Raw genomic sequence first — 27,349 nt, 5'->3', positions numbered from 1 at the left:
ATGCTCCTTCATGGCTACCAATGTCTCACACCATAGTGAATGGAACAAATTTAAAGAAAATGACCATGTTTTGCAAAATATATCCTCTCTGGCACAAACAGCATCCCTTATGTGAAATTGTTTTGAAAAGTAAAGAGGAATCACTCTACTTTACATAAACATAGAAACAGAAAGTCAGTATTTAGGCAATTAAACACGCTTCCAATTATCAGATATGAAAGGTTCTTTTTTCTGTCACTTGAGGCAAAACTAAAATTGAGAGCTCCACATAAAGATACTGTTTGACACTATGGGGCTCAATTTCACGTACAAAAACAAAAAGGAGAAATGTTTAAGTTTGCTCTCAAGTGGATCATTGAAGCCTTTAAAAGTTTAGAGAATCATGCTGTTCATATCAGATATCTGTGACCAAAACCGATGTGCCACTAAACCATTCATTAAACAATTCATTATATTGCTACTGTCAGTATATGCAGCAAACACTTTCATTTTATACTGTGAAACTTTTAACAGGGCACAAACCAATGTGTGATAATTAACCGACTGTTATCCTCAACATTAATCATTTTTCAATTCTGTGATGAAATTGAGTCACAATGATAAAAATACTGAAACAGAGTGTATTAAGTGAACAAGCTGCTCGGTAACAAATCATATAAAAAAAAAAAAAAACACCTAGAAATACTTGCAAGCATTTTAATTCTGCAAGAGACTAGATTCACAAAATCAAAATGCACATGAAATTTCTTGTCTACACTAATGTATTGAATGCCAGCAGGCAATTCGAGAAGATTTCGTGATCATTTCATACAGCGAAAATATCTTGCTTTATAGTACAACGCATGAAATCTTTTCATGAATCCTACTTGGCTTACAATGTATTACTGTCATTTGAGGCAGAATAACTAGGGAAAACTAGATAACTCCAATACAGGCACTGCCTTGCTCATTGATGATAGGTCATTTCTAGGAGTACAAAAAAGCTAATTGATGGAAGTGTGGTATAAACGACAGAGTGACATACTTTTTGAGGGTCCCCCCCCCCCATAATGAGGACAGGACTTCAATACGCCCCCAAATTAAAACCAAACATACTGAGTATCATAAAAATATACAAGTTGACAGCTCTCTCAATGAGTTGTTCCAGAGATAATTAATTCATTCAAGACCAGCACAAATAAGAGGACATTAAAAAAAAAAAACAGCAGCTGTCCTCGTCTCCTGCCAGTACTCAATCAAACTCTGGTATGCATAGCCTTCCAAGGATCCTCGTGAAACAGAGGGTTGGAATCTGAGTCGGCAAAGGCAACGAGGTTCAAATCCAAGAGCGGGAGCCCTGGAGGATCGGCCTCATCAGGACGGACAGTCCGTGACCATCTCACACCATCCCCCCACCCCCTCCAACTCTTCTCAAGAGCTGTCCAAACGCCAAACGTTTTGTCAGCTCATTGTCACCATGACACAGGAAGATTCATGTATATACCTTCTGCTGCCGGTCTTCCCCAGACAGTGTAAGGAAGAGGAGGAGAAGGAGGAGAAGAGAATGATAAATTATAACGATAGCCAGTGATAGCATAGAATACATAATGCAATGTTTGGAGATGATAGTCAGTTTCTGTTTTAATATCCCTCTCAAGTCTACTGTCTTAGAACTCCTATCACCACTGTGAATATTAAATGAGAGAAAAACTTGTTTCCCAAACCCTCCCTCATTAATTGGGGTTGGGGGGGGGGGGGGGTGGGGCACTGAATTACACAGCACAAAAAGGTAGAGATGGGAGATGGGGAGTGTTCTAGATTGTTTTTGAATAATGGCAGGTCATTTACCTCAGATGAATCTAGGGTACTGTGTGTTAATCAGTTGGTTTCATACATAGAAGAATTAACATGGATCCCGCATCACTAAAGGATTTAACACTACCGGTGCTTGACGCAGGACCGTTTCACATCTGGAGATTAATTATGACAACTGATGGGGTATGCCTGTGTTCTTGTTTCGAGAGTATGTGTCTCTGGCTGACTGTTGGATCAATTAGAAATGACTACCGAACAATTAGCCATAAAACTGCTGGCCAATCATCTGCACTTTTTCGGTGGAATAAATCTTCAGTCATGTCAGCTCTGAGGACATCACTCCCATCTAGATCCTGGAATACATTTTGAAGTTGACATCATGCTCATTCTTCACGCTTTGTGACACAAAGTGGTGTTCAGACTCTCAGGGTGCATTTATCTAAAAATTTCCTAAGGCAGAATCATGATCCTAAATGTGTTTAAGGCATTTGCTGGCATTAGATAAATGCAACCTTGTTTTCAAATTCGTTTAGAAATGTCGATTTGAACCCCGTTTGAAACCACGATCGCCTTTCTGTGAGTAGATAAACACAATGCCATTTTGAAATGCGTTTATCTGAAGGTCAACTCCCAGCTGCTTCCGGTTGCAAAGAAAAGCGTGTGCCGTTTGTTTTTGTTTTTTTGGTTTTTAACCCATTATTTGTGCGTAGATGATGAAGGCATATTTGGTGGTTGCAGTTGACCTTTACTTCCCGGGTCAAACTGCACAAAGCAGCAGCACAGACTCGAATCGCGATTGTACAATGGCTAGATAAACGTGATACTTGGAGAATCGCATTTCAAAACACATTCTTTAATGCCATTAGAAATGTGATTCTCTCTCTCAAGTTAGATAAACACAGCCTAGGTAACATCTCTAGAGTGTAAAGATGTGAATCAACTTCCTTTTTCAGTTTTTATCTCTGATTGTTTCCTCCAGCTTTTATTATCAAACTTTAATAACATTGAAAGACCTGATGAAATGCTACTGCACAACAAATTATGCAGACGTCCCAACCTTTCTGACTGGAAAAAAAAATAGAGATGATGTGGCTGAAAAATGGGAAAGAACAAGCAGTTTCCATATAGGAGTGTGTCGTAAAATAACCAAGAAAAATAGGAAACTCCTACTGAAACAAAAGCTGGGAGTGGTCAAAATTCAGATTCTTTCCTCCAAATTCAGAATGGTTGGGAGGTCTAAATTATGATCTACAGTTTGGGCAATAGAAAACAAAGGTGACTAGCTGATGAAACAAGTCCTTGAAGATGTGCCCAACATAGTTATATTATGCAGTTAAACAACAAACAAGAATGAGATGTTTTCTCTCCTGGGTGTACATACATGTACTATACAATACAGACACAATCTTTGTAGGCACATGAATACTCTTACTCTTGAATAGAAGAAAAGAACCGATGCCTTCACAAGAGGAGAGAGAAAAAAAAAATATTGGTACATAAAACATAAATGACATAAGTGCCATTGAAACTTCATACAACACCTTCATTGGTGGGTACAATGCCATGCCAAATCATTGTAACAATAGCATTCATGACAACCAGCACTTTGTCTAAGCATGCTATGCTATGTACTCAATAGCTATATCACATAAAATTCTACACTGGTGATTAGACATTGTGAATAATACGGCATCGTACCTACAAAGCCAGCATTAGCCACTTTTGTTTCCCACTACAGGTGTGACCTGCACGTCAAGTCCTCACGATCTAACGAGTACGTTTATGTTTGCAATAAAGGCTATTCATGAGTCTCAAATCTTCAATGCTTGCAATTTGAATACCTGAGTCAGTTTGACTGGATTCATGTTATGCTCAGTTTATTAATTCCTTTGTTTCTGTCCTTGCTGTGTCTTTGATCATTTACTTTTAGACTTTAACACCATTAAATCAGTTCATAAATTGGAATGTTTACTGGAGTATTCCCTCTGGGAGTAAGACAAGTAATGGAAGGTGCCTGTCGGATTCCAGTGAATGGGGTAATGATAAATTTTATTATCGCTTGAAGAACATCATGATGCCATGGAACAGCACTCAACACACACACACACAAAAAAAAAAAAACCAACAACCAACATACCAATATCCCAAATTGAAGGACGTACGTATAGATTCTTTTGATATATACATATGATATAAATAACAATACCTTAAATATTGCATTCATAGATATTTCCTTCAGTGAACAATGTAACGATTGTACCGACTTGTCGCTGAGCACTCACAAAGCATCATATGAAATTTGTGTTTGTTTACCTGATTGGGGATCACAAAGTGCTAACAAGCATGTACAAATTTGTCAAGGCAAAAGCAAGTATGTACAATGTTTTCATGTTTGAGATTCCAACAGTACATGTAGGTATTGCCATATTTAACGTCAAAGTACTCAAAATACCTTTCATAATTGTAACTTGTCACTTTTTCTGTTTGTTGTTCTCTTGCGTAGGATCGCCAGATCGAGTGTTGTCCTTGGCCAGTACATCATTCGAGAGTCGAAACACTGTTTTTTTTCCTCTCTCTTATTAATCATAAGCAGTCAACACATTAACCCTTTAGTTTCTAGAAGGATTCTTACATTGCCAACTTCTATTATCAGAAATAAGCAGTATATCTCACTAATTTTGAATGGGTGAGGAGAGAACTGAACACATAATTATTTATTGTCTGACATGCTGGACAGGTTAAAACAGGGATGTGTGTGTGTGTTTTTTTTTTTTTTTTTTTAAGGATATGTGGTATGGACCTGGCAAAGAAAATCACACAGTTTTACCCAATGAGTGTGCATAAAGGGGCCCCAATTAGCAACTTGGGTACTGCAAGGGTTGCGCGTAAAGAAATATCGTCGCATCAAAATCTGAGCCTTCAGTGAGAGAAATGCATGATCAATAGAGCATAACTCCCAGCATGTGAACTTGAAATCTTATTGACTAGCTTTCGGACAGTTGCATGAAGTGTTATAGTGCAGGAAAGGGGGGGGGGGGGGGCGGCCTTACACAGACCGAGTGCAAAGTATTAAAAAAAAAAAAAGTTTACCTGCATATGAACAAACCTGTAAACAGTGCAATATTCCATAACAAAGTCTCCTTGGTATTTCCATTAAGCAAGTGATGTTTAGCTGAGTACATGCACAGTGCATGGAAATTATTAACAAGTTCTACTAATGTAATATGTATACATCAATTCATACATAGAGATGTAACTGCATGCAAAATCATTTTGAGTACTGAGAATCAGATACAGGTGTATGTTTTATTGTTCTACATGTCCGTAAAGACAAATGCGTGCCAATGTACCAAAGAAGGACTTCAAAATTGCCATGACTCACCCTCATTCTCTGTGTACACAGACACTGACCTAGGCCAAACCCATAGTACTTCATTGTCATGGCTGTTTGCTCTATGATAGATCTACCACCCATCTGTGCCATACAGTGTCCAAGGGCACACTGACAACAGGACTCTAGTGGGGCTTGGGAATGCAAACTTCCTCATTACAGTAGACTCAAATTCCTGTAACTTTCGTCATCCAATGTGGGCCTTTGCTTTCCTTTGTTTTCTTTTTAGAAGATATGAAATAAAGTGTGCCTAAAAATAGACAAGAAAAGAGTATGTAAAATAAAAACAAATATATACCCTGGCGAAAAAGTACATCCCATTCCCATAGCATGACATAGCAGTAACTAACACTAACCACACAACTTCCTAGGGAAGTTATACAAGCAGAGAAAACATGTTATGCAAAACTTTCCTCATTCCCCAAAGAGAATAGACATTGAAAATTTTCTCTTGGACATTATTTTGTGGTGCCTGGATATTTGCTTCTTGCTCTCCTGATCTGGCTAGAGTGGTAGTGGCCTTCACCTTCTATGACTAGCATCAAACGATGGAGAACACAACTCTTCAAGAATAAACTAAGCATTGGATACTGATAAAAATTGATTAAGGGTGACCGGCAGGGTAGATTTAATATTCTGAATTCCCACTGGTTGATTTTAACTCTATGCTCAATTTACAGTCACATGAGGACACTGCAATAAGATGCAAAAATGATTGGAGACTGCATTTCACAGGTGTACGGGTATACCATGACCACATGTCAGCTCTTGATTTTACTGAAGATGACCCCTAGCATGTCGCCTGATGGTGTGTCCCTGTCCATTTGCCATCTCTACTCAGTTTTGAGAAAAACCTCCAAAACATTTCAGGAGTAACTAATGCTGGGTTCCCACTGCTGCACAATCCACTCCCCATGCCACAATTGGGCCATTACTAACTAATTGTAGAATTTTTGTTTTTTGTGCCACTGTTGAAATCATGGCCCAAATCATGGAGTAATCTTGGTAATCGTATCAGATCTAGTCAAATCTCAAGGTCAAGATCTGATCTTTGGCTCACAAGACAACACAGGCGTGAGATAGAAAAGGTTGTTTATCTCATGTGCTACACTTGGTCAGACACAAATACATCCCTACTCAACGGGGAACAAAGCAAAAATAACTAAACTTTTCTTGAGTGATCCTGAACTGTTGTGTAAGGTTGCAGTTGACCGCTGGCAATTTGGGTGACACTGAGCACATTATGAACATGTCAAGCATATCTTTGGTTGAAAACTTGGATTTGAGAGAGTGACAAATATACCTTCACTAATTCACACTTTCTGAGAATGTTCGCAATTCAGTAAATATACATGTAGATTCCAAGCAGTCATCAAAGAAACGCTCGATGGATTTATAAAGCTCCCCACTTCGTGCGGGCGTGTTCACCAGTGTTTAAAGAACCACAACGATAATTTCAAATTGGTGTGCATACTTTGGAAAAATATCAGTGTGCTAAGCCTCACCTGCCCAAGGTCAACCAAATATGCTGGTTTTGAGTATCAATCGGCATACTGTGGCACAACTGTCATTGCAATTACTCATATATTAACAATGATTATTAATTTTCCTTATCATAGCATTTTTTTCCCAATGGCCACTCTGGTACCAGGTAAACGTTTACAGCCTTAATTATATGTACCAGGTGTACAAAACCTATAAAATACAGAATATACCCCTTCACGTAAAAGCATACACCTATTATTCCTTACATTCTTTTGATATGCGATATGCCATGGATGTGACATGCACCCTCATACTGGAAACTCTGTAAGTTGTTTTTGTTTTCTATACTTCATCACGCTATTAAGTCAGATGAGACCAACTGTAACCAGTCAGCCTGCAGCAAGAAGCCTTTGATGCCATAATGTCTGTAGGAGCAGCGAAGGGCAAGGACAGTGTCTTTGATATGCATCCTCAAAATTGCCATAGAATTTCATTACCCGATATCAATTTGCAACGATGAATTCTCTTAAAACCCTTTCCCATATAACAGGCTTTCCATGAGGGAATACGAGGGAAAATGCCAAACGAGGACTTTACTTCCCTTTATTTGTAATGTTCTACATTTCTCCACGTTTTCCTGGCATCTATTCTAACAATCACACATTTTATTGTTCAAAGTCAAGGTGAAATAAAGATTTATGTTCCGTTGTGCATCATAAATTCAGATCATCCATGTAAGTCTTTCCATGATTCAGGCTGCATTTATCAACCTTCCCATATTTGAAACCATTTCAATACCCACTGTCAAAACGTGTTTGCAAACGCCTTTTGGATCATGTTTTTTTTTTTTTTTTTTTTTTTTTTTTCCAAGTTGTTGCATTCATCAACTCTGCTATGAGTTGATTGGGAGGCCTTGTCATTGTTCAGCTCCATTGCGTAGTTAGACCCAGGGCCTGTGGCACATTTTCAAAAGTGAGGGGGGCCAGTTATATTTCTGGGCCCTGTTTCATAAAGCTGTTTGTAAAGTTACGAACAACTTATGAGCGACTGGTGATCAGTTCTGATGTGCTATACTTATCAGAATTTCCATGATTCAGCACAAGAACTGATCACCAGTCTCTCGTAAGTTGTTCGTAACTTTACGAACAGCTTTATGAAACACCCCCCTGGTGCCACTTCCAGGATTAATCAGCAGAAAAGCAAAAAAAAAAAAAAAAAAAAAATTTCTTTTATCACTGAGATAATTCTGTTCCAACTTTCAAGATTCAATGCCTCAAACAAACATGGAAATGACAACAGGTGTCAACACGTAAGACTGCCTTCATATCTTATCAAGGAGCAATGGCCATTATTTATGACTCCTCACCAGAATTTGTAGGTATGGGACGCCGTAGCAAAAGGATTGGTACCTACTGCTAAATGTCATGGCAACATTACAACGCCTTAATCAACAAGAGACCCGCGGGTCTAGCGCTCACCTGAGTATCGCAAGTTCACCTTTCACGCAGTCACTAATCTAAATCATTCACAGCTCTACTAAAATTTGACCAGGCATTCTCAAGTAAAAGATGAAAATGTACAATAAGGGCCCAAATTTTTTAAGATTCCTTAATTTGTGGGGATTGGGGCCCCCTGGGGCCCTCTGGGTGGGGCATGGTGCTCATTTTGATAAACTGAGATCCTGACCCCCTAGGGATGCTACCTGCCAAGTTTGACGAAAATCCATCATGAGGTTTTCAGGAAGAAAATAAAAATGTACAATTCAGGCCCCCATTTGGACCTTCCCACCCCCCCCCCCCTGCCCCCAAGAGGGGCACCCCTGGATCTGCTATGAACAAACTTGAAACTACAGTCATTAATGTACTCACTCATAGTATTATCTTAGCTCTATAACTTCTGATTCTAGAGAAGATTTTTAAAGATTCCTTAATTTTGGGGGTTTGGGCCCCCTGGGGGCCCCCTGGGTGGGGCATGGTGCCCATTTTAACAAAGCGAGATCTTAACCCCCTAGTGATGCTACCTGCCAAGTTTGGTGAAAATGGGTCATGGGGTTCTCAAGAAGAAGATGAAAATGTACAATTTAGGCCCCATTAGGACCCCTCCCCACCCCCCTCCCCTGGGTCCCAAGGGGGGCACCCCTGATTCTGCCATGAACAAACTTGAAACTACAGTCATCAATGTACTACCTCATAATATTAACTTAGCTCTATCACTTCTGGTTCTAGAGAAGAAGATTTTTACAGATTCCTTAATTTTGGGGGGTTTGGGCCCCCCTGGGGGCCCCCTGGGAGGGGCATGGTGCACATTTTAACAAATTGAGTTCCTAACCCCCTAGGGATACTACCTGCCAAGTTTGATGAAAATCAGTCTTGGGGTTTTCAAGAAGAAGATGAAAATGTAAAAAGTTTACGCACGACGCACGACGCACGCCGGACACCGGACAAAGGGTGATCGCAATAGCTCACTTGAGCCTTTGGCTCAGGTGAGCTAAAAATGCAAATTTAAGATCTCGATCTATCTTTCAGGAAGCATGAGTTAAGGTGAAACCAAACAAACAAACAAACAAACAAAAACACAGGGGTTCTGTGTTATCAATTAAGCAGAGTGTCCACCTCTTGTTTATAAATAATTAACCCTTCTCTTACACCATTAACTACCTCAAGTTAACTCTAGTTTTGACCTACCTACACCAAAACCAGAAACACTCGCAGCATGAAACTTTTGCAAATGGGGGCCCACAACCCTTTTCACAGCATGAAACTTTTGTAATGGCATTCAATGAATTGCGTAGAAAAAAAAAAAGAAAAAAAAACTTTTTGCCTGCATCTTACTTTTGCTGGTCCTGGCTCCTCCCGGAATTTGTGAAAGTTTCATGCACACGAAAATTTCTGGTTTTACAGCACTGTATTCTTAGGATGGTGCTGCGATACACATAGCCATCATGGACAGCACCTCACCTAATATACATTAAATTCAACGAGCTCACCAAAATATTCAATAGGTACCCTCAACCATGAAGGGAGATGGAAAAACCCTGTACAAGATGCCATAAAGCTTCTCATAGCACAACGCTCAAAATATTTTGCTATGCCCTGCTGTTGATTAAAAAAAAAAAAAAAAAGTTTCCAAATTGACAGTCAAACATGGCAAGCTTCCAGAGGAGCAGTTGATAGGGATGACTTTCAAGGTCTCGAGACTTGGCTGGGAATCGGATGCAATTTTAGGGACATTTGTGGTAAAAATGGGGCCAATGAACTGTATTCCCATTTGAGCTCAACCCCCCCCCCCAAAAAAAAAAACCAAACAAACAAACAAACAAAAAACAAAACAAACAAACAAAAAACAAAACAAAACAAAACAAAAATGAAACACGGATCCCCAGATCCACATGCACTATTGTTCACATTCCTTGCTCTCTCTCTACATATCGAAGGCTATACAACACTTCTTTACTTAAAACTAAATCTTTGCTCTCTTCTCACCTCCCTGTTTCAACCCACATCCGTGCTGTAAATGGTTTATGTGAATATTGGTGCATCATTAGAGATTCGTTTTCTTTCCTAAATGTGTGACAGAGTGCCAGACATGTGGATTTTGCTCACAAAACTGTAATGGAGCTTTTAAGACAATCCTCTTTGATTAATGAATTGCTTCCTTAGGAGCTTCACATAGCCACATACACAAAAACCACAGCCGACACTGGATCAGCCATATCTCTCTTCTAATTGGGATAACACGACAAGATATTTTAGCCATTCACAATCTTGAATCTATCTGGAGCATCGTGATCTAGGAGATTCACACAGGCAGTGCTTGTAAGTACAATGTTTAAAGGTGTGGTATAGCATTGGCAGAAGTGAGGAATCACCCTTTAACTTTATGAAAGATACTTCTTCTTTAGAAACCGCTTTCTGAAATGTGAAAATACATACAATTCTTAGGGGAATTTGAAATCTATTTGATGAAAACCAGTTATTAAATAGGTAAGATATCCAAAACAAAGTAAAATGAAGCTATCCTAATAAAAGGTAGGTCACTCCTTTTATTAGGATCAATCTGTTTTCGATATCACAGCCATTTCAAAATCAATTTGCATCAAATTAACTTGGAATTCCTCTTAGAATTTATTAGGATTACTTTGTTTTGGATATCTAAGTCATTTCAAAACAAAATTTACATCAAATTGACTTTGAATTCCTCTTAGACTTATATGCTCTTTTGTATGTCAAAAGAGGTTTCTTATTATCTAAAAAAAATAATAATAATTGTCAAAAAACATTGGAAATCTGAAGTCCCATCTCAATTGAAACTATACCCATCCCTTTAACACGGTAGTGGGTCACTTCCAAAAAATGTCAAACTTTGCTGATTGAATGGTATACTGATGTTTAAATGGATGAAAAAACAACAACACCAAAATATGTATACAAAGTTTTAAAACTCATGCTGCTACTAATGAGCTGCTATGAACAAAAATCCCCATATTAATAGACCATCTACTAAACTATTAAATGCCTGTAAGAATATTGTTGGGTATGCTAAATCCTCTAACTCACAAGTTTTTATGGTTCAACCTATCTAATGATCACTACAAACAGCATTTTTTCCCCCCACAGTGTCCTTGTAACAGGCTTTTCAAACTAGACCCATTGTGAAACAGTGCCTTTATTACGGTACTTCCCAACCTCTCTCTTTCCAAGCACTGTGGGATTAATGCCAAAGAATATGTCGATTAAAGCAACACATGTCGTACACACAGCACAAGACCAAAATAAAAAGTACACTGTGGTGATGATTTAGAGTTTGTGTGTATGTTCTATCTCTAACACACCCGTTTCATGTTAATGGCTGCTTTGACAGACGGAATAAAACTGAACAAACATGTAAAATATTACTCGATTTGGCTGAAAATAGGATTGCAACCAAAAATGACTATTCGGGGGAAACAAGTTCGATGCCCAAATTCCATAATTACAATAACTTTATCATACGTAAGGCAAGTTTTACTTGGAGTGGAGTTCACTGAACTCCGTGAGATATCGTACGTGCGACTTTGTTCACTATGATGAAACATTTTCGAAAATATGATTGGTTATAAATGAAAGAGTATGGTGGTTTGAGCTAACAAAAGACAGAGATGTCAAAAGCTGCTGCACCACTGCATGGATTCTACACGTATCACTGCTCACAACTATATTCACCAGTGTGCGTGACTGATAAGATACAGAATGAAAGGCCGAGTGCGTTCAAAAATAAGTGAGAACAAACTGCGTGTTTCTGCCTATAGGATTTCAATGGAGTGAAAGTAGAGCACAATGACAGTTTAGAAAGGCTCAATGTTTTATAAGTGGACATTGTCCTATGGGAAGGGGATGTCTGGCTCCCGGCACACACACTCTTAAAGGGAACCCAATCCAAAGGCGCAATGTGGATTGAGCGAAAGCAGCAACATTAGTAGAACGCATCAGTGAAAGTTTGAGGAAAATCAGACAATCGATGCCAAAGTTATGAATTTTTAAAGTTTTGGTGTTGGAACCGCTGGATGAGGAGACTACTAGAGGTTATGACGTATGTGTGGACAACAATATAAAGAAAATCCCACAAAAATTAATTTTTCATGAAAATTACACATTCCATCAACTTGATACTGACATATGTTAAGGGTACAATTATTTCCCCTGCTTTCTGAAAGTGGTTAGTAAGGTGCTCTTTCCTTACGCTAGAAATGTGAATTTTTGTGGAATTTTCTCTATATTTTTTGTTTTTATCATAGTTATGATATTGATGTGGAGAGACAAGTCTCAGAGACAATAGTTGGTGTGTATGTTTTGTATGAACTTTCACCTTCATACACCTTGAAAGCAAATGAAATGACTAGTTTTGGATCTAATGGGATTCATGTCTCGACTATATAGTGTGTCACTCATTTAAAACACCATCACCTACCCTAGTGTGTTGCCATTAAAGTAACATGGATTATGCAATATTCCAATCTCTACAGTGAAAATGATGTTTGTTTGTTTTATTCAAGAAGTTCTCTCGAACACAGACAGACAGACAGACAGAAAGACACAGATACACAGACACACACAAACAATAGAAATGGCAAGGGAGAAATATAAAGAGATGGACTATCTCAAAACTTTGTTGGGATTCAAAAGTTCCATTCCTCTATGGAGACTATCATAATCGACCTCGCAAATTGAACTTCAGTCCATGTAGTCTAAAACTGCAGACACCATTGTGGTCTTCCTGTAACAATGGGTCCCTGGTGGATAGTCTATTACCCCTTTCATAAACTCATCCTCCTATTATCCGCATAAGAGTAATGCGGACAATTCAATAAAAAATGCGTTCACAAACTCTGAGAATAATCCGCATTATTTTTACGAGCGCCCGTTCTGAAAAAGGCGGATAATCGTCATGGTGACTGCACACCCCCCTTCTGCGGGAAAGACAGGTGACGTTTGACCGCACCCCAGCAATTATCCGCATTATTTGGGTTTGCGTTCATAAACTCAAAATCTCGTCCCGACGCTGCTATTATGCGGATAATAGAAGGGTCGAAATAATGCGCATTATTCTTTCCCCTCTCCGATTTTACGACCAAATGTTGCGGATATTATCCGCATTATTGAGTTTATGAAAGGGGTATTAGCCTGAAAGATAGAACCAGCAAATGCACTCAAAGAATGTCATTACCACTTCCTTTGTTACCTTGACCTCAAACAATTCACAGTTTTGGCCATTTCCTCCTTCCAATAGACCCTACCATGGAGTTTCCATGGAGGGCGCACGAGAGAGTTTATGTGCACAGACTAGGCTGCCCTGGCAAGAATTTCTGGCTGCACGGAATTCAGGAAGTTGACTCATGGGATACGGCGTGCAAAATCAGCAAGGCAAAGGGAAATTTTCTTGTTGGTTCTCTTTTGTAAACTCATTCGCTTGTCATATCAGAATACATCATATCTTTTTCTCCCTTCTGGGCTTTTTTTTTTCCCCTTCTTTTTTTTTGCACTTTCACTTTTCCCATGGAAAACGATGATTGTCTGACTTCCAAATCACATGGCAAGCAAATGTGGTAATCAACAACGACGCAGTTGGTACTTCTGCCAGACGTGAAAGATTTATTGAGACAATATCCCATGGCATATGTGCCCCAATAAATGATGTCCTTAAAATGGTTGACTAGAGCTCAGGGCACAAATGAAACTGACATTGATAAAATGCATTCCTTTCTTGCTATTGTTCTCAGATAGAGAGGTTACAAATAAATCACAGACAATTTCAAATTTGAGGACTCCTCTCCGGTATTTACCTTCTTCTTGGCGTAATATTGTACTTGTATTATCGTACCTTAGCAACAGTGATGAGAAATCCATGAGGGAGGCTGTTAGAACAACACTTTGCTTGAAGGAAAATGGCTATAAAAAGTCAACTACAAAAGATACAGAAAATGAATTCGGGATGCAAGTCACACATTTTCAGTTTTCCCCATCAGATTACGCAAGGAGATGCCGCAAACATGGAAATTTTCTCGGTACACTAATTTTTCATGTACAGTATTCCGCGCCACTTTTGGCTGGCGTGATATCTAAAACCCGCGAAAAATATCTTCACGATTTTCTGCGCACATTTTGAATGGGTGCACAATTGCACAGCATGAATTTGAAAACCCGCGGACATGTTTTGGAGCCTATCAGTGAAAAAAAAAAAGAAAGAAAAAAGGCATCCTACAAAAATATTGATGTTTACAGTGAAGCATTTTATGTCCTACAATGTACCTATGTGAAATGGCTGGTGATCAATGAAACATTTTGTGTGACGATTTGACCCACTCATATTTGGTGTTACTGTTAACGTGGAGACTTCCATAATGAACTTCACTTTTGCAGATATTTATATTTACTTACAATTTTGCAGCTATGAAAAAGTATTGCTGTTCATATTTTGATATCCCCCAAAATATTTCTTTCTTCTTATCATCTGTGCTCATGCAGGTCAGCGCAACATTCACCAAAATTTTCACATTTTCACATCACAAAGTATTCCACATTTACGGTTGTACAGTGAGACACTTTTCTTAAATTTCCATAGCAGGGAAAATGGTCCTTCAGCTCTGTGATAGTTGCAGCTGATTATTGCCACATGATTTTAGTTTCTGCAACAAATGGGCAAGTGAGTCGATTTCTAGTGGGCATATACTGTAGTTCATGATTAGTCAGGTGAGTTCATTACTATCATCCTTTTTCCACATGACAAGGTCAAAAAGTTGATGTCTCACCAGAAAGCATCCCAAATCCCACATCTGTAAACTTTTAGGGTGTGGTTATCAACTCACTCCTGGCATAGAATTAAGGTTTGAAAACAACTTTCTGGGAGATTGGGGTGGGGGGTGGGGTGATAAATACAAAACTGTTTTGATGATGGGGTTAAAAACACATTTCTGAAATGCTGAAAAAAGTGTGTGATCACATATGAGTTTGAGCCAGGAACATGTTTTTGTGGAGATGATAAATGCAGAGTTGTTTTAGAATGCATTGATAGCTCTGACTGACCCATGCCAACCACTGCCAACTACACGATCTCCGCCCCTTGGGTCAAACTGCGTAATGGAGCTGGGCAGTAACAAGGCCTCCCTCTCGACTCACGACAGAGAAAAGTTACATTCAGACGACAAGCACTAACCTCGAGGTTAGGAAACCTCGAGGTTTAGCTCTTGCCCCCTAACTTTGATGTGCATCCACACAACGAATCTTAACCTCGAGGTTACGAAACCTCAAGGTTAAATTCCTGCCCCTTTGAGTGCGTTGATTTTTGTGTCCACACGGTGCTTAACTACGAGTGGGGACCCCCCACGGCTCATGGTTAGAGCGCTAACCATAAGATTTCTCGTGGCTCTTATAATAACATCGAGCTAACCTCGAGGTTAGCTAACTACGAGTGCGTCTTCACGGTCCCTAACTACAAGCTTAACCTCGAGGTTTCCTAACCTCGAGGTTAAGGCTTGTCGTCTGAACCTAACTAAAATAAACGCAACAACTCCAGAAACGTGATCCAAAATGCCTTTGCAAACGCTTTTTGACAGTGAGTATTGAAACATGTTTCAAACATGGGAAAGATGATAAACGCAGCCTTTGATGCCCTACGGCCATTTGTCAGAAATCCTCTCCGATCCCCGAGCAGCAGCTATCTGGATTTGAGGTTACAGATGTACGCAAACATGTGCTGAAGAGAATATCACATGTGACAAAAATTTTTACCACACTGGGTAATCTAATTGCGATGATGGCTCCACCCACAACTGTGTCCCAGTTTGTGACTTGTATGTGGCTGCCAGACGCATTTGGGTGCACAGGTGTCGCTAATTCTGTCTGGCAGATACATATAATACTTGTACTACCCACTTTGCCACAGCAGTTACCAAGGAGACATGTAACAGCGATATTTATCAAAAATTAACCCTTCTAGCAAGCACTAGAGCTGTGTTCCCACGTGCATCTTATCATCAGTGATTGATAGCTACTCTCCACTAGAGTTCAAAATGTGAGCCCATTACCACAGTGCTATCATTGATGACACTACAATGTAAATTATAATATGAATTCAAATTCAACTTATCACCTTGGGCAATTATCCCTGACCCTCCCCTGACCATAACCCTAATCCTAATCCCAAACCTAATCCTAACCCTAACCCAAACTCTGAACCCTAAACCTAACCCTGACCCTAATCTTTACTCTCACCTTATCACTAACCAAATAATTAGCTGGATGGTAATTGCCCTCAGGAGGTAATTGCCCTGATACGGAGTTGTACATCGTACACGATGACCCTCCCCCCTTCCTTTTCAAAGTGAAGTGGGTGATTGCGCAATATCTTCAGGGCAGCTGATGTCAACAGAAGTAGTAAACTATATTCTATGGTGCACCAAGACCAGGGAACCACAGACAATATACAGATATGACTCTTAGGTAAAGCTTAACTGAGAGGGCACTGATAATACCATCTGCAGCTATCCCCATTATCTACCATGATCTACGTGGATGTGCTGTTATCACCAAGCTATCCACGTCTCACCCACAAAAATTTTGTGGTTGAAAGCGTTGATATTACATAAGCTAGTATACAGGAGCGTTCACACAGGTCCCTAACTTCAAGTTTATCTCCCTCGGAGTTCCACTACCATCACAGGTAGCTAACCTCCAAGTTAACTGAACAGTAAAGCCAGGTCTGTGTGAACCTGACTGATGAATCAACTTCGGAGTTTCCATCCAAAAGCGAGTAGGGTATGCTGCCGATTCAGGCAGTGACCTGTTCAAAATTTTTGTTAATTTAGGGTAGTGATAGATGCAAATTGCATGATGCTTTTATCTTCTTCTTTTTTTTTTTAATATTGGCTTTAATGAGGAAGTCTAACTAAAAAGTCATCACATGTACGGGAGTAGGGGCTTGATGAATTGGGCAAACTGAAAAGCGAGTATAGCTATTTCTGATACTATAATGTTTGTATTAGCTCTCTGCACTGGTGTTATGAGCAATCATAATCCCTGAATTGCACCTTTGTGAATCCATACTGTTTAAGAGTTCCACAGAAAGAAAAAGTTTTCCCTCCATTTCTGAAACCCATCATATCAGTAGGATAATTTGCAGGGAAAATTATCATCTTGTCATTTTTAATTTATGATATATGAATTTCACTGAATATTGTATGTTGGAGAAAAGTTAAATGGAACTTGTTAAATTCATTCATCTGCACAAAATCAGAAACAAATTTACAACAAAAAAAAAGAATTGTGAAAGAGAAACTGGATCTAATAGCCTAATTCTGTTACCAATTCTTGCCAAAAATGCAATCATCACATGCAGCCTTGAGCCAAGGCTACCTGCTTTCCTCATAAGTGCTTGCATCAAAACCCAGCAGTTGAGAATGTCATTATTATCGCTGAGCTCGAATTGATGTGCCAAGAAGTTTTTTGGCCTTTTCACCCCTGCGCTGGAATCTGGATTAATCGCTTTTGATTTCCTGGTACAGAGGGTGACAAACTTTAATTTCTCTTTTCGCCAGAACCTCTGGCGATTCTTCCCGTTTGTGTTTGCGTCGTCACAGCAGAGATTGTCAGACATACTCCTGTGAAGACCTCAGAGAGCCCTCTCAGTATTCTCAAGGGTTCTGCACAAGTTTGGGGGCACAGTTATGTTAAAGGGTGTGTACAGTAATCTGGTTGAGGTGAGGATTTAGTTTTTAATGTTTTGCGAGATATTCAGAAACCACTCTATGAGATGTCAAAGAGCATGCAATAAGGGAGTTCATGGTCAGCGCATGTCTCATTTGACCCCTACACCACAGACTTTCAAATGACATGGAAGGACCTGTGACAGAGCATTTTTTGTTGAAGCATGCCACCTTTGTAATCAATGTCAATGAAATGCGTGTGCAGCTTTTGTTAAACATTATTGATGAATCACTTTCACCTGTGCATTCTAACAAGGTGAAACACACAACTTAACATTCCAAATCCTCATTTGCCTAAGGATTCTTTTCGTTTGAAAGTCAATGGCAAATACACAAACATTCTCATTTGACCTTTATTTTGCACATGCGCAAATTGCAACCGTGAACTCCCTTACTCTAAGGGGTATCAAAAGTTTATTTGACGAAAATCGGTTTTGAAATGGCTGAGATATCCAAAAACAGGGTAAAACAAAGAGATCCCAATAAAAGGCGTGGCCTGTCGCCTTTTATTATCATCACTTTTTTTGATATCTCAGCCATTTGAAAACCAATTTTCATCAAATAAAGTTGAATCCTTCTTAAAATGACATGCTCTTTCATATTTCATTAGAGGTTTCTCATTATCTCACTTAGGAATGTTCAAAACATGAAACCCCATCTCAACCAGTACTGTACAGTCCCTTTAACTGCTTACTCCATGCACTGCTCTGAATGGTGATTTCTGCAGAAAGTTTGTCACCCTCTGATTTTTGCAGAAATCAGGGACAATATGATGTGGGATTGAAACCTTACCACCCTGAAATCATTTCAAAGTTGTTATTTTTTGTAGCAAACCCGTACAAAGCAGATTTTTTTTTGTTGATTAATTCACCCTTACTATCTGAGTTATAAGTACCTGAGATATCTACCATATGTTATGGGTTTACCTACCTGTTAAAATAACTTACTATAAAAGGTTGTATTTGACTAACTATTTGTGAAGACTATGATTCAAGAGGAAGCTGTCAAAAATTAATCATATCTGCACAAGAATTATTTGTGATTTATTTTTATTTCTCTCTTTTTTTTTAAGGATGTTTGAACATTACAGAGAAATTGAAAAACAGAGGTTTGAAAACAAAAATATATGTATGTTAATTGCTACAATGAGGAAAAGATGGAGGCATCTGATCACGAGAAAGGTCCCAAGTAGGCACTAACAACTCACGCCCTGTAGTATTTATTGTGTCACAGTATCTTTGATGATAAACATTGTTCCCATACCTATCTAGTATCCTGTGCATGGAATACTATACATGCAGTGTATTACCATGTGTATACATTACACTTCCTCCTGACCTGTACAGAGATCAAGTTTGGGCCACTTACAGGAACTATACAATGCAAATGCATGTTGACTTGTATTGATTTATAATACCCTGATCATCACTTATGTAGGCAGTAAAAGAACATGTAACTACATGTATGTGCCATATGTTTTATAATTTTTCAACAATTTTTCTTGAGATTACTTGGATACGCACACACACACACAAAAAAAAAACAACTTCCAATCCACGATTCTGCCAGTGACATCATCTGTCAATCATTGCTAAAGTCCTAATTTGATTAACTAAAGAAATTGGAATGCGCCTTTGTCTGGACTGAGCATAACTTGCATGTTTCCATGTTACTTGGAAATACGATTAACAAAAAAGTTGAAAAGGGAAACATGCGTGTGTGTGTTAATCATGTTATGACTTTAGCAATGACTGACTGACAATGTCAGTGGCAGAATATTGGTTTGAAAGGTTTATTTGTGGGTGCATCTATTACAAGTGATATGAAGAAAAGTAGTAGAAATATATTATAAAATATATAGCACACAATTATACATTTTGTCCACATGAGTGATGATCAGGGCATGAAGAATCAATACAAGTCAACATGCATTTGTATTGCATAGGTCCCAATACAGTATCAGGGAGGTAGAGAGAGAGAGAGAGAGAGAGAGAGAGTGTGTGTGTGTGTGTGTGTGTGTGTGTGTGTGTGTGTGTGTGTGTGTGTGTGTGTGTGTGTGTGAGGAAGAGAATATGGGGGGGGGGGCAGGGGGTGGTGATGGTGGTGGTATCAGGAGGAAAGTCAGTGGACAGGCCAGTTTGTTCCTCACAATGAATACTTGGAACACACTTGAAACTCTTACTTGCGCAAGTCGCAGTGTCCAATGACCACATACATGCATGTGGGGGTGTGCAATGACAAGATCTCATGTTTGTAGAGTCTGATTTCTTTTACCTGACATTGTATACTGGTACTTTCTCATGTTTTTTTCCTCCATTGTGATATATTCATCAAAAGGAATTGGCACTGGTAGATGTTTCAGACCTGGATTTTCTATTTATTTGTTGTTGGTTTTTTTTTTAATAAGTGGGTTTTTAGCATTTGTTTTACTAACACTAACAATGTAATGACACACCATCTCCAAAACAACAATACAATGTTAAAAGAAGAAGAAGAAGAAGAGAGTGTACAGAGAGGTGGAGTGAAGTTAAGCATGAATGTTCTACATTTTTTGTTTGTTTCTGTTTTATATCAGGCTAAAGAGTCTTCTCTGTATAGCAAGAGCATATTCGGTCAAGCTCGCTGTTCCAAAAGCAACACAGAATACTGAAGTTATATATGAATTAATAGAATATAAGGGAAAGCATGCAAAATCAAGCAAGGAAAAGTATTAAGAAAGACAGATATCAATGTGGATAAATTAATGGGCATGCACAAAAGCAAATCATATAACATACATTGTATGTAGTGGAGGTACATGTAGATGACCTCGCAAGTATAAGAAAAAAGAGATACTCGGGAAGATGCATTGAGAATAAATGGCCGCAGACAGAAACTGATGGATTGAATGAAATTTTAGAACAGCGTGGACGAGAGAAAGAATTAAAGAGTAGATTATGAAAAGTACATATAGGACTAGCACCACACTTGGGACCCAGCTTTCCACAGCTTTTAACAGAATGGGGGCGGAAGCGGGGAATGGTCACTGCCCCTACACTCAGCATCCCATATATAAACCACACTCAACACTGCGATTCCTCCCTGACCACAACAAAAACAAAAAAAAAAAAAAGAAAAAAAAAGAAGAAAAACAAAAAAGATCCCTCCCATTGGTCTGGATGACAGGAAGTCTGACATGAAGAGCATGTGGAGAGGGCTCATGGGATAGCGGGATGGTGCTGATGGCTCTGGAGTGAGAGAAAGTGCACCTTCAAAGGGCAAGATGATTGAAGAGTGAGAGGGGGAGGGGAAGGGGAGGAGGGAGAGAGAAGATGGGAGGGGAATGGAAGATAGTGAGGGATGATGGGGGGGGGGTGGAGAGGGGGAAAAGACTGAAAGACGGACAGAAGTTGACACTCAGCTCTATTTATATCTTTGGGAGAAGGAGGAATCCACAAAGCCAGGAGAAAATGACATCTCCACAATGCCGACCACTAGAATTCCTATTGGGTGAAAACCACATTCTTGTTTCTTGAATCAAACAGAAACAAACAAACAAACAAACAAACAAACAAACAAACAAACAAACAAACAAACAAACAAACAAACAAATAAACAAACAAACATTCTACCATCTTCATGTGTAAAATCATTTGTTGTTCTACATGAAGAGATGAAAACTCACACACAATGCAAGTTGTTGTAATTGGTTGGCACTGAAAATACGCATATGTTATTCACAACACCGACGATAAAAAAGTTCAAAATCTAATAAAATATTCTCTTGAAAAAGAAATGCTGAAGATTTGGTACTCTTAATTCTAAAAATTTCACTATGAAATTTTCATTCTGACAATGTTTAAATCGATTTCAAACTTTTGAATTTGACTTAAACTTTGACTTGAACCAATGAACAACATTATTGAATAATCCTTTGAAATGCACAAAATCAGGTGCATGAGAGGAGCGTTTCATCGTTCTGTAACAATGAAATGGACAGATTCATGGACAAAACATAGGAATAAAGGGAGCAATAAGAGTGAAATCTCTCATTGACTTCAATTACACAACAGATGTTGATATAAATGGTTTTTAATGGCAGGCAGGTGGCCAGACGAAGGGCGGTCGTATTTCATATCAATGTGGGTAAGGCATTTATATGTACCGCTCGAGCTGAACTCATTCAAAAAATTTCGAAACACAATGTAGACACATGTAAGAGATAAAGAGAAAGAGACAAGGGAATAGAGAGATTTATATATATATATATATATATATATATATATATTATAAATTCATACTGTGCAAAAGCATGAATATTCTTTTATTTGTCATTGATTAGTCACTGTTGATAATAGATTGGCAAATTTTGTTTACATTATGTTATTCTGGTGTCAGTAATGTTGATAAATGATTATTACTGACGTAATTTTGTATTGAAATAATGAAAAATGCAGAAATAAACCAAACAGAAGAAAAGTGAATATCAAGGCTGCAACAAGTGTGCTTAACTCATGATCCAAATATCTTTTGAGTCGAATAGTCTTAGATTCACACACTTGATGTAGTATTATATTGATAATGTCTCAATTAAAAAAATCTGTGTTAATGACACTGACCACATCACTACTACCACAGAATGATCTGCTTCATTACAATCTAATCGAGCAGCAACCAAAATGGCATCAATTCCCCTGGACCTGAAAATGGCCACCTTTCTTCCCGAGTAAATATGGCCATAGCGTCACATCAACAATCATCACTGATCGGAGTGTCCTGTCACTGGTTTCCTTGGAAAATATGCCTAACCTAGCATTAATTGTGGGTCATAAACAGTCATCATATCAGTTCCATATGCATTTTTTTATGCATATTTTTCTACCGGTCCTATCTGTCTGTCGAACCAGTAATTACCCAGTTTCTCCATTTTTTACTGGTCCATTCCTAAAAAAGTCACTGGTCCGACAGTGATTTTTACTGGTCAAGGACCGTTGGACCAGTGTCAGTGTGCAGCCTTGCTATATGATTCCTTGGTACTTCAACCAAATCATATATATGACATAAACAGTCATCAGAAATTACACATCCTGTCTCACAAGTTCTAGTATACAGTGCACTCCCATTATAACAGACACGGTTATAACCAAATTCTTATTGCAACAAAGCAAAAATTCAGGTCCAAAAATTATCATCTATTTACCTTCATACATTCTACTGTTTGGCTGCAACAAAATTTCAATATAATAAAACAGTGGTTTTCTTTGTTCTAATGGGAGTGCACTGTAGTAAGATTTACCACTATCAGTGAGATGAAGCCACAAGCACACCCTTCATCTCTTTTTTCTTTTTTAAAGTTCTCACTGCTTTCTCCACCTCCACTGTACTGTTGCCATAACAACATGCATAATTAAGCCAAACTTGACTTACTTATGCTGCATTATTCATGGCAAGAGCTTTGGTGTTTAATATCTAATCTACTCACTTCTGTCATTTAAAATCAGATCCACACCCACCCACTCAGATATATTTTTTGTTGTTGCCATAACAACATGAACAAATACGTCAAACTTGATTTACCTATGCTGCATTATGCATGGCAAGAGCTTTGGTGCTTAATATCTAATCTACTCATTTCTGTCTGTTAAAATCAGATCCACACCCACCCACTTAGATACATTTTTCTTGTTGCCATGACAACATGCATAATTAAGCCAAACTTGACTTTAGTACTTGTGCTGCATTATGCATGGCAAGAGCTTTGGTGCTTAATATCTACTCATTTCTGTCAGCTGAAATCAGATCCACACCCACTCGCTCAGATATTTTGTTTCGCATAAACATCATTACAAGCTTGCTCTTCATTGAAAATTGTAACTAATGGCAATGGCACACTCCAGCTTAGTACTACTTAATTGTGCTGTTTGTTTTGTTTTGTTTTGTTTTGTTTTTTTTGCATGGCAAGGTCTTTGAAAAAAAAAACAACAACAAAGAAAGAAGCATGAATATTAGCTTGATTTATCATCATTACCTTGGCTGGGATCTTTCTGAGGAGGCCACGACACCGTTGGCACTTCTGCTGGTGTCTTCACTGTTGACGCCGTTGCTCCGCCCGTTAAGAGCGCCCCCGTTGAGGTTGAGGTTGGTCTTCATGCAGTTGGTGATGTTGGCTAGCCAGGATTGCATATCCTGCGAACTCTGGGCCTGGATCACATACTCCAAGTTGCCGACAGACTAAAAAGACAAACAAACAAACAGGGGAACAAAACAAACAATTATAAAGACAGGTTACAAAACATTTTTTTTTTTTTTTTGTATGCTTGCTTGCTTCAACAACATTTCTTCTTTCACTTCTGAAGGATAACTCATGCAAGGTACAAATGTACCAAAAGACTAAAACAACCACAGGACTAATCAGCAATACATTTGACAGAATCATATGCGTATATGCTCATACAACACACACACCACACAACTCGGCCCAGTGTGTTACCATCTACTGAAGATAGGGCAACTTGTTGCACCAAACAAAGCTCTTTTAGGTGCCTTGATACTACTGAATTTCAAGTGGGAAAGAAATCAAAACCAAAGTGAGATTATCCAATACACTCCCATAATATATCCACTTACAACAAACTTTATCAAAGCTTAAATCTGTGACATTTATACTAAGTAGATGGGAAGATGATGAATGTGATATGCAATTTGATTATATCTTGACATGGAAACCTTAAAGGCATTATTTACCATTTGCAGATGAAACAAAAACCCTTCATTAGTGCTTCAAAATAGTTCTAAAATGTGAGTTAGGGATAGAAACAACCAATGTAAAAAATTAAACCAGTATAATCTATGTTAAGTATTGTTTAATATACAAATTGTGAACAATAGTTAAAATAAAAAAAAAATTCAAGACTAAACCGTCTACAGATATGGTTTAATGAGAAAATAGTGATAGCTCCTTATACGATAGGTTTTATTGCAATTTTTTTATATGGTAGGATGTTTTGTGATACAACTGACCTACATATATGCATCAAATGTGATAACATTTTTAAATCACTACTCCCAAAGGTAAACAGGATCTTTAACAGAAAAGAAAAATAAAACCCACACATTTTTAGAGACGGCATAACAAACAATGACTCTTGCACTACCGCAGTAGGTGAGACTGCCACTCCTAGGGTGTATCTTTCAGTGTCACTTCAATTCTTTCTATCCATCCTCAAATTACAGTCAAGTACAATCTTGAAATTCAAGCCAGCACTCTTAAACACAACAGTAGATGTAGAAACATCAGGTATCTGTGTTGCAGTTTCTGAGGTAGTGCATGCCGCTGCAGCAACCCCCCCCCCCCCCCACCAGCTCAATCTATCCAGTTTAGCGCAGTTTCTTGCCCACACTTGATATTGCTTGAGAAGTTGATTATGCAAATTTGACAACACAACAAGCTTGGAATATGATTGCGCTGCAGAAATTATGCCGGTGCTCGGAGATTGGCAAAATCCCTTGTGAGTGTGTGTGTGTGTAATTATAGCATCTGCAAGGTTTGCTGCAGCCATTGTGAGGATCTCGTCAAAATTTGATGCAAACTTGCTGCAAAAAAAAAAAAAAAAAAAATCTGCTGTTAGATGATTTTTGTCATATCACACTCTTTTATTTGGTCCCAACAGAACAATTTTTTAGATCATGCTTACTGAAAAAGAACTCCAACCAAAAATAGATTGATAGCTGATTCTACTTTAGGTTATCCATCTCAAAATGTGAGAGAAAAACAGCTCTGTTGTACACTGAGTGGAAATCAACATATAAAGCAAAGCTTGGGGGAAAAAAAAGAATAATAACAAAAGGAAAAAAGGAAAAGAAAAACTTGATTCTGTAAAAACAGGCAATGATAATCACTGGAGAAATTAAAAAATGGAATTTGTGATTGCCTTGTACATTAAAAGGCATGAGCTGATGTGATCTTGACATGTTGCAGAGTGAACTGTGTATTATTGCTGAGAAAACTGTAAGTCTGACAGTTTGCAGCTTGTCCTTCAGTCTCTGTTTAAAGGTCCTGTTTACCTTTGGGAGCAGTGATTAAAAAAAATGTTCCCGATATCACATTTGATGCATATGTGTAGGTCTGTTGTATCACAAAACATCCTACCATATAATTTTTTTTTTTTTTAATAAAGCCTAAAATATAAGTAGATATCAGTATTTTTCTCATTAAACTGTAATTGTAGACGGTTTAGTCTGGAAACATTTCTACTATATTTTGTGTATTTAACAATACTTAACATCAATTATATGAATTTAAATTTTTCATTGGTTGTTTCTATCCCTACCTCACATTCTAGAACTATTTTAAAGCACTAATGCTGGGTTTTTGTTTCTTCTGCAAATGGTAAATCATGCCTTTAACAGACTGTACACTGATGATGTTTTCAGAATAAAGTTAGCCCTTTTATGACTACATTCCCCAAAATCTTACGCAACATTTTGTTTGTTTGCATGATGTGGGGATGTGTGCGTGTGCGTGTGTGTGTGTGTGTGTGTGTGTGTGTGTGTGTGTGTGTGTGTGTGTGTGGGAAGGAGAAGGGACATGAAAAGGGCCTTTCCCGCTCACACTAAATGTTCACAATTCCAGGAGTTTGTGATATCGGATACTCCCTCTTCAAATCACATAATCTGCACCATGGGGCATGCATAAGCCCGCTATTAGCATGTATACACGCCCTGCTTGCGACCGACTTCCGCGAGCTGCAAATCTGAAATGGCAATCTGGGGTTAGGTACACTGACCCATTTGCCCATTAATGCTATTGACACCCAAGAAAGTAAGCGACATTTTGAGGCAAGCTTGATTATTCAATGAGTGTGCATAGAAGATTAAACTTGCAAGCGTTTGATTCTCTTGCAGTAATGAAGAGTGAGAATGCAAAAGGCTACGAGCATACGTCATTTGAAAATCCATCTACCACCGACCCTGCAGTGTTCAAAACGCAAGAGCGTAATTTAGATGGATTCATTCTGCAGAATGTTGGATTCGCAGAGCTACACGGGAAATCTAGTCGGCACAATGCGACGTTGTCTCAAAAGTGACTCCATTCTCCGAGGGGGGCTTAGAATCTCCCAAATGTCACCAAACAAGAAAAAACAATCACCGCAAACTCCTGGAGCCAGCAAAAACACACAAAAAAACAAAACAAAACAAACAAAATTCAATTCATATTCGCAGGTGGGCAATAAAGAGGTCACTGCATCCACTGCTTCTATCAATATTTCGCAGAAATCTGCATGCTTGTACCGTCTGGACGTTTTATCACTTTGTGAATGAGGAGCAATTCTGCCCGTCTCATCTCTTGCTTTCGGTTCTTTTCCATCTCTCCCTTCTCTCTTGTTCTTTCTCTTGTTTTGTCACTCTCCTTCTTTCTCCCTCATTCCTTCCCCATTCTCATTCTCTCTCCCTTTCTTCAGTCT

General features: G+C 38.6%; 1 protein-coding gene across 2 annotated transcripts in view; it reads right to left on the bottom strand.

Moving 5' to 3' along the window:
• Positions 1–27,349, bottom strand: part of LOC140226878 (SH2B adapter protein 2-like) — a 101,257-nt gene that overhangs the window by 23,966 nt on the left and 49,942 nt on the right. For both annotated transcript variants that reach the window (XM_072307306.1, XM_072307307.1), the window contains exon 4: positions 23,914–24,116. In XM_072307306.1, coding sequence (XP_072163407.1) covers positions 23,914–24,116 — 203 coding nt within the window. The remainder of the gene's footprint in view (positions 1–23,913; positions 24,117–27,349) is intronic.

This window comes from Diadema setosum, chromosome 4 (genome assembly GCF_964275005.1).
Source record: "Diadema setosum chromosome 4, eeDiaSeto1, whole genome shotgun sequence".
Lineage (NCBI taxonomy): Eukaryota > Metazoa > Echinodermata > Echinoidea > Diadematoida > Diadematidae > Diadema > Diadema setosum.
Note: the sequence above shows the minus strand (reverse complement) of the source record. Positions and strands in the feature narration are given on the sequence as shown.